Source organism: Nilaparvata lugens, chromosome 3 (genome assembly GCF_014356525.2).
Source record: "Nilaparvata lugens isolate BPH chromosome 3, ASM1435652v1, whole genome shotgun sequence".
Taxonomy (NCBI): Eukaryota; Metazoa; Arthropoda; class Insecta; order Hemiptera; family Delphacidae; genus Nilaparvata; species Nilaparvata lugens.
Window position 1 is genome coordinate 53,955,678 of NC_052506.1, and position 9,960 is coordinate 53,965,637.

Consider the following 9,960-nt stretch of genomic DNA (forward strand, 5'->3'; position numbering starts at 1 on the left):
TTTAAGTTTCCAGTTTCATTTTGAGTTACAATTTGATTAAATCGATTACTTAGTTCTCCAAAATATAACTGTTTTGTTTATTATTTTAAAATATAGTTCCTTTCTCATGAGTTATACAGTTAGATCAATTTAACCTCTCGCAAGCCAAGCGATTCCCCTATTATAAATTGTTTCCATAATGTCTAGGGTTGTTCTCACAACCTTATAATACCATCACAATACCATACATAATATAACCCCAATATATTCCTATTATATATGTCCCATTACATGGTGTTGGGCGTCGTTCTCATGAGAAAGAGTTTATTAATTGACAAGATTAGCCTTCAAATTATCTATTGACATTTTCATTTCAGGTCATTATCATAATTATTATATTCTGTGTTTGATCTCGTATAATTATGTCCTCTATTCTCTCAACGTACAGGGTAAATATGATAATTGTTATTATTGTTATATTGAGATGAGTAGCTCTAGTTCTAGTGACTCTGAACAATCACCTAGTGAATTCGAGGTTTCATTATTACGTTTACCTATTGATTTAAAAGTAAAATCTCTGGATAAATCAGAATTATTAGAGCTAGGCAAACAGTTAGGTATTCACATCCCTCAATCTGTTAATATTGAATACTTGAGATTCGCTGTTGACTTGGCAAAAAAAGTTTGTATTTATGTGGACCACGATTCAGGAGCTAGAGATGCTTTAAGTCGATTACTTAAGTTAGGGTCCCTGTCTCAACGCGATCGTATTATCTTCCCTATGTTAGCCGATTACGAGCGAATAGTAGGCAAGCTAGGCAGAAATCAAGAACACATCTACGACACAGTAGCTCCCGATAACTTAGCAAATATCCTAATTCCAGAAAATAATATGGCAGGGAATGATAAAAGACCCTTTGCGAAACCCGAAAGCTATGGGGGTACAAAGAGTGAAGACTTCAACGAGTGGTTGAAAACCTTCAATAGGGCAGCAAAAATAAATAAGTGGGATGAGGATGATAAAATCTTGTATTTACCCCTCTACCTCAAGAAAACAGCATTGGCAATTTTCGACATATTTTCGGATAAAAATGAAAACGCGACATTTCTTGATGCAGTAGGCCACTTAAAAAGTAAACTTGTAGACCCTGTTCATGAAGAGACAACCAGACAAAAACTCGAAAACAGAAACAAATTACCAACAGAAACATACACAGAATACACAGCAGATATAATAAAACTTTGTCACATTCTTGAGCCTCAAATGTCAGAGAAAAGAATAGTAGGATATGTTTTGAGAGGCTTAGACGTAGGAGCATTGCAACATGTTGCTTTCATGGACAATGCATCAGTTGAAGATTTAGAGAAAAATCTCGCCAAATATGAAAGATCTCGCTTCCTTCTAGACAAAAAGTTAGGAATGCATAATGCTTCAATCGAACAGCCTGTCCAAAAATAAATGTAGTAGATACTTTAGAAAAGAAATTGAACGATCTGAGTATTGTGGTGAAAAATTTGAGTAGAAATGTAGGTCAATCACATAATCCTAATCCTAATAGACAGTTTAGAAATAGGAGCGGAAACGTCTTCCCACACGAAACAAATCAGAACAATTTCCAAAGACAACCTTATACAAACAATAATTACACACAATCAACATCAGTTAATTACAGGACACCAATCAACCCTAATAGGACTAGATTCTGTACATACTGTAAGAGGAATAATCACTGGAAAGACGATTGTTTTTTCTTATCAAAAATTCCTTCTTCTCAAAATATAAAATGAAATTGGATTACGAGAATAACATCATTTCAATGAACGATAATGGTAAAATAGTCGAATTAGACATGGATAAAGAGTGGATTTGTACATTAAATAGATTACACAACGATTCTGAAACAAATATTACAAAAGAAGTCTGCATACCCAATCCCGTAAATTTCGTCAAATGTGCTCTTGAAACAATAATCCCCGCTCAAAAAGACGTGAATGTCAAAGTCAATCTAACACAAAAATTGCTCAAAGTATCCCATTTTACTCCAAATGAATCGTTATTACATAATAAAAAATTGCATGTGCTTTGGAATGAGGATGATTTTGAAACAAACATGAGTGAAATTAGAATTTTGAATCTAGGAAGGCAAGATATAAGATTGTTGCATGAAACTATTATTGGTGAAATTGAAGGAGAAGTTTGTAATTACGACGAATCTGTTTCATTAGTAGACTCTGTTCTATTCGATGGAGGGGGTTGTGAAATAGATATTAATAAAGATCTTACACCAGAGCAAAATTCCAAAGCGAAAAGACTCATCAATAAATACAAACACCTATTTTCAACAAACGAAATTGATTTCGAGGAAGCGAAATTACCCGAATACAAGTTCAAACTTACAGATTACACCCCATTGCTAAGTCACCGTACAGATTACCTATCGCTCAAAGAACAGAAATAGACAGACAAGTAGAGTTATTGATAAAAGCAGGAATAGTTTGTGAAACCCAGAGTCATTATGCTTCTCCCGCATTTTTAGTTACTAAAAAAGACGGTGGATTCAGATTGGTTGTAGACTATAAAATGTTGAACGAGAAAATATTACCGGATAGATATCCCCTTCCCCTTCTTCAAACAATTTTTGATTCTCTTGACAATTCGGATACTTTTCCACCCTAGATATCAGACAAGCATTTTTCCAACAGCCATTACACGAAGATTGTCGAAAATATGTAGCATTTGCAACTCATAAAGGGCTGTACACGTTCAAAAGACTACCTTTTGGTCTTAGAACATCTCCAAATGCTTTCCAACGAGCAATCAACCAAGTATTCAATGATTATTTGTATAGAGGAGTTTTGATTTACTTGGACGATATCATTAGCTATGGAGAATCATTTGATAAGCAATATCAACAGCTCGAGAAAACCTTGAAAAGATTGCAAGACGTAGGACTAAAATTGAATACATCTAAATGTCACTTCTTCTACCGAAAAATTAAAGTACTTGGACACACTGTCTCAAAGGAAGGGATACAACCCGCTTCCGAAACCTTGGAAGCTATCGAAAAATACCCTATACCCAAAACTGTCAAAGATGTCAGAGCATTTCTTGGTCTTAGTGGATTTTACCGAAATTCAAAACTACGCTATAATTGCAAGACCCTTAACAAATCTGATATCTAAAAATAACGAGAATAAACCAATCACTTGGGAAGAAGATCTGCAGAACGCATTCTCGGAAATAAAAAGCAAACTTTTATCACAACCCGTACTTCATCATTTTAATAATGATAAGGAGGTAGTGGTACACACAGATGCTTCTCGAGTTGGAATAGGGGGCATTATCTCGCAGCCAGATGACAATGGAAAATTACATCCAGTAGCTTTTGTTTCCAGAAAACTGACAAAACATGAAGAAAATTGGGCAGTAGGAGAGATTGAACTTCTATCAATAGTGTATTGTGTAAATTATTTCAGACAATACTTAATTGGCCGATTATTTACAATCTACACAGATCATGCTAGTTTGCAATACTATAAAACTTGGAAAAACCCCAGTATTCGAGTCAGTAAGTTACTTATGAAATTAACGGAGTTCACGTTGATTTGAAATATAAACCAGGAGCCCAAATGCACGTACCTGATGCCCTGAGTAGATATCCACTAGAGAAGGATATAACTGATCTCACAAAGGACGAAAACTACAATATATTCGAAATAGAAGAAATAGACATAAAGACTTTACAGAAAAATGATGAGAGTATAAGAAAAATATATGATGCAATACGAAACCCTAATCATAGTGATACAGCTACGATTAGAAAGGCGAGAAAATACACGATCGAAAAAGACATTGTCTATCTGAAGAAATTTGATGGGCATACCAATCAATTGAAACTTCTCGTACCCCGATCTCTTATCAATAAAATCCTTGAAACATTCCATGATGATTCCTTAACAGGTGGACATACCGGCATTTATAAAACCCATGAGAAAATATCATCGAAATATTATTGGGAAAATATGTATGAAAACATTGCGAATTATGTAAGATCATGTAAAAATTGCCAAGAGAGAAAAACCCCTACTACGAAGCCTCAAGGTTTCTTATCACCCATCAAGTGTGATAGTAAGCCTTTCTCAAGTATCATGATGGACTACATCGGTCCGTTAGAGAGCTCAATGGGCTATTCATACATTCTAACGATTGTTGACTTAACGACCCGATATATTTTAGCTGAACCTTGTAAACACGCCGACGCAAATAATACCACTAAATGCTTATGGAAATTAATATACCGATTTGGCGTTCCAAAAGAAGTTCGATCCGATAGAGGTACACATTTTGTAAATAAAAAAGTCGATGACCTTATGGTTGAGCTTGGAATCAAACACATATTAGGATCATCAAGTCACCACCAAAGTCAAGGTCTGGCCGAAAGAGCCAACCGGACAATTCAAGAGATGCTAACAGCTTACGTAGCCGATAATAGGAAATTGTGGGTACAAATGCTGCCGAAAGTTTTATTCGCATACAATACTTCGAAACAATGCTCTTTGAAATATACACCTTTTTTCTTATTGCACGGTTTTGAAGCCACTACTCCTTTAGATTTGAAAATCTTTCCCGAAAATGACGACGTCACTTATCATTTAGACGCGAGATTAGCAAATCTTAAAGAAGTGCGAGAACAGATACCATCAATCTTATCAGATGCACAAGAAAAACAGAAATACTATTACGATAGGAATAGAACAGATTGCATTTTTGAACCAGGAGATTTAGTTATGGTCCACGATCCTGATGTAAGACAAGGACAGTCTAGGAAATTAGTCAAAAAATATTCAGGCCCATATGAAGTAGTAAAGAAAGTAACAGATGAAGTCTATGAGATATTTTTTCCGCTACGAGGTACTTATAAAAATGTAGCTTTTCATGTAGATAAATTGAAAAAATATTTCATACGAGATCCCATCAATTAAGTGTTTATTGTTCTATTGTCTAACTGTATTCTTTATTCCAGCACTTTTCTTTATGCTAGCAATTATACCTCGCTCATCCTAAATCTTTGCCTTTCATTAATTTAAAAGACAATTGATGAGAAGAAATCGAGATGAAACATTCATGTAATTTATTTATTTTCCAAATCATTGAAAAACAATATCATGCTTACAACTGAATTTTTAGAGAATTTTGTTTGCGAGATCAGTATTGACTTGTGAAGCGATCAAATCCATTTTCTCACGACTAGATATCGAGATGATTCTCAAATCACAATAGTATGCAGTTTTCAATCAATCAATTAATAATTGGATTTCTACTTCGATGAAACAATGAAATATAATTGAGCTCTGATAGACAATTTTACTAGACATTCTAACGATGATTCATTATTAAAAGATGTGAATTGTTCTCACGTTTTTGTTTATGAATGAATGCTATTTGAAAATCATCAAATACGATTTATGCTTGAATATTATTCTCTTGACTCGTATGTAATAAAATGTTTCTCTTTTTCAGAAACGGATGATTCTTGATATAATAATTTATTTATTTATAAGATTATTTATGTGAAAACGTATATTTTAATAACAATATTATCTGTATTGATGTAATGAAATAATCAATTCCAGTAGGTGATTACGATTGGAATATAAGAAATAGCTATTAATTTGACCATTTACATAATCTATTTGTAGGGTTTTTGGGGATTTTACTAGTAATTATTGTTTATAAAATTGATATCTTATACGAACTGTTCATTGATAGATTAATATAGAGTACTAACTGATATAATATTTTTAAAATGAATACCATAATACTTTGTTCCTTAGCATTTGTAGAAATATGTTGTACGGTATTGTCTCAAGAAATTTCTCTTTTTCACGGAGCTCTATTTAAAGAAATTCACAATGTAGTATTTTACGAGTCCACAGTTCCAATAACATTCAGTATTCCTAGGTCAAATCCTTTATTTGTTATGAGGAACCTTCTGAGTACTCCTTTAAAAATTGACTCATGTCCTTTCCCTTCCTCATCGGAGTGTGCAGTATTTGATCAGATTCATCGAACGGAGCTGCAACTTCTACAACTACAAGACGGCATTTACATTGGCAGCGATGACGACAACACTCCAGCTGAGAGCGAAAATCGACTACCACGCCGCGAACGCTCTATCGATACGATCGGGGCGGTCCTAAACTGGTGTTGCGGAGTAGCTACCGACGAAGAATTGGGCGCATACGTGAAAACCGAAACCGACATCACTTCTCATCTCAGTAATCTTCAAGACTTCGTTCACGCTGAACATGTCGAATTGATAGACAACACACGCAAGATGAACGGCATGGCAGAGAACGTGAAGAAAGTATTGAACAACATGAAGCATGACCTTATTCTTTGGCAAGAATCATTCACCCAACAGAATAAGTTTCAGAAAGGGAATACTACAACCGATGTACTGAAAACACAACTGAGGACTACTATTTTCATGTATATGATGACTCTATCTAACAACTACAATGAAATCGACATGAGATGCTACAATCAACAACTTTCTCATCACGTCATTTCAAAAGAAGACCTAAACAATCGACTTCAAGAACTCGAAAAGAAAATAAACAAGAGAAACTTCACCATATCAACAAAAGACAACGATAAAATTCGAAACTTGAAACTAACATCCTGCAGAAAATCCGACAACGAACTATTGGTTACCCTCAAAATACCAATAAAGAAGAAAAATTCAACTATTTCATTATTCCACCTGCAATCTATCCCGCTTCATTGGAATGGTCATACCTGCCGTTTGACCTCCCAACATCACCTGATACTTAGAGAAGAAAATAAACTGCAAATCCTGTCAGATGACGAAGAAGACGATTGCCAGTTCAAGCAGAAAGGCCTCTGCTTGATTCCGAGGAAAAAGATGTCGAACTCCGCCACCCAAGCCACTTGTCTCCACCTTCTAACATCAGAAGCAGACGTATCGGAGCTACGAGAAGTCTGCAAATTTGATTGTAAAGCAACTGACAATCAAACCCTAATCACTCGCCTACGAGAAGACACCTTCCTATTCCACAACACCGGCAAAAAGACGACAATTCGCTGTAAAAACTCAACAACTGAGGTCCCAAGCAACAGTCCAGGAACCCTATCACTCCACATCCCTTGCAACTGCGAACTTCAAGACGACAACGGCGACGTACTGATAAGCACTCTTTATCCTTGCGACTCCCGTTCCATCCTTCTCCAGCTATTAATAACTTAATTCCTCACATGTGGACAAATTTATCTAAATTGAGCATCCCAATTTTTAAACATGAGACTCTGCCTCAGTACTTAAACCTTTCGGAAATCTTAAATGAAAATTGGCACTTGAATTTTTCAAAATTTGAAGAGCACAACTCATTCTCAGAAGACATTTTCCATCATGTTGAAATGCCAAATAACTTTGATTTGTTAGGGGTGAACAATAAACTGATCATTTATATTATTATTGTCTGACAAACACTGATAACTGTTATATTCTTGTATTTATGTCTTCAAAATTATATTAAGAAGAAAGCAAATCAACTGAGAGTTCCGAAACGTACTCCAATTGTGGACTACCCACAGGAGCTTTAAGAATATATTGTGTTTTAGTAAAGTAGTATGTAATGAAATCATTAAAATAATGGGTTAGGATATAGGAAACTATGCAAATAATAATTACTTATTCACTATTATTGTATCCATTTACTCTTTTATGCTATCGATTCAAATATTTTCCCAGATTAGAAGATAAACTATTTCAATTATTATTATATATTCTTATTTTCAAGGGTTCCACAATATTATTTTGCTTACTCGAATACTATTCGGACTTGATGTTTAATTTTTGCATTATGATTCAATTTTATTACTTTCGTAGATTTTGTAGGTTTAATTTTATTCATCAATATAATTGAAAATTTTTCCATTCAATTCTTATTCAGATATGAATGTATTGAATTGTTGATTTGAAGTTGATTGATGTGTTAGGTTAAGTTTGATTTTTATGAATTAGTTCACTATAATGTAATTTATATCACTTGCATTTAGCTTATGAATTGGCACTCACATAGATTTAAGGTATTCATTGAAAGTTATGTTACATATAAATATTCAATTAGAATAATATTGTGAATAATAATAATAATAATTTTAGCTTGCGGTAATTTTGACTTTAATTTTTGAAATATTATTGAAATGTGTAAAAATTAACTTAGAGAGATGCCGTTTTTTCGATAACTTCGGGTCGAAGTTTAGGGGGACCCGGGGATGTAATAGAACTACATAATTTTATTATTTGCCATGAATTTTCACAATGAATAGATAAATTGCTGACGACGGTGAAAATTCATGATAAGTAAAATTGTGGAAAAAATGAGAGGCTCTAGGCAGTCGGTTACGAGGACGGGACCTGGAGCTATCTACAGCAGATAATCGGGCCCGGCTCTACCCTTCTTTTCCGAGACACCATTTTCCTGGTTCAGTGAGTTCAGTGAGCTAATATTATCAATTTTATTATTATATATTATTCATCTTTTTTATTGAAGGCAAATCCTGTAATTATTCTATTGTTTGTTTAAAAGGTTTTCTCAATATTATTTTTATTTAAGTTTCCAGTTTCATTTTGAGTTACAATTGATTAAATCGATTACTTAGTTCTCCAAAATATAACTGTTTTGTTTATTATTTTAAAATATAGTTCCTTTCTCATGAGTTATACAGTTAGATCAATTTAACCTCTCGCAAGCCAAGCGATTCCCCTATTATAAATTGTTTCCATAATGTCTAGGGTTGTTCTCACAACCTTATAATACCATCACAATACCATACATAATATAACCCCAATATATTCCTATTATATATGTCCCATTACAATATGAATACTATAGAACACAGACTGCATTTTGGGTTTTCAAACAATAATAATTTATGTTTAAATGTACATTTTTTAATTAAATTTGAGCTTCCCTGTTTCAACTTTTTGTCCTCTTTCAAGTAGAAAATATTGAATCGATATCTCTAAAAATAGCTGAGATACAGAGTTTGCTCGCGCCGTAAAATTTAGCTATATAATAGCTTACTCAATTCATTATTTCATTTGCAATACCCATTCGCATTCAGTGGTTCAGTTCCTCTCGAATCGTGTTATTGAATTGTAGAATTCAATCGTGAACAAGTTTGATTTTTTCAATAAAGCTATATGTAATTCACTCATGAAAGATGTACGTTCGCATTAGAGTTAAATGCTTGCGATTAAGGAAGAAGGGGGCTGGATAAAGGTGGTACGATTTGTCATGTTATTTTTGTCAATAACGAGTTGCCCTGCTTGGCTGCAGTCGGTAGAGCATGAATAATGGAATATATAACTCTTATTATGGTTCTTAGAATATATATAATACCAATTTCTTACTGGCTCGACCAGGAGCTCCCGCAGTTCTCTGCTCTTGCCGGTTACTGACGTCGGCTGCTCCAACAGTTCACAATTTCTGTGACTGATTTGTCGAAACAACTTAATGCTATAATTTTGAGATTCTTCTGGTCGTATTTAATGATATTGGATAATTTATATAAAATCTCTGGAACGTATCATTTCCAAAGATTTGATTATCAATGCTGTATATCGCTGCCCTAACCAACTTATTCGGTGAAGAATATAGTCGGATGGTAATCTTACTAATATTTCAATACTGGTAACTAGATAGATTATAACGAGATTGGTCATGCATGGAGATAGGGAAACAAATAAAGGATACACCATGAAAATTGATATAGATATATTACACAAGTATCAACGAATAAATGTATATATATTATATAGAGCAACAAGTAAAAAAAAGTAAAAATAAGAACAAAAATATATATCAAAAAAAGTATCACAGATTAGCTCACTTATTAGGTTTTAGTTTTCTAGCACGAAAAGTTACCATGTGCTTCTTAAATCATCAATT

The 9,960-nt window shown here is 33.8% G+C and overlaps 1 protein-coding gene across 1 annotated transcript; it reads left to right on the top strand.

Moving 5' to 3' along the window:
- Positions 1-271: 271 nt before the first annotated feature.
- LOC120350488 lies at positions 272-7,478 on the top strand. The gene is made up of 2 exons (XM_039424028.1): positions 272-1,414; positions 6,837-7,478. Exons 1-2 carry the CDS (start codon positions 464-466, stop codon positions 7,248-7,250), a joined length of 1,365 nt encoding a protein of 454 aa, XP_039279962.1. The 5' UTR covers positions 272-463; the 3' UTR covers positions 7,251-7,478.
- The last annotated feature ends 2,482 nt before the right edge of the window (positions 7,479-9,960 follow it).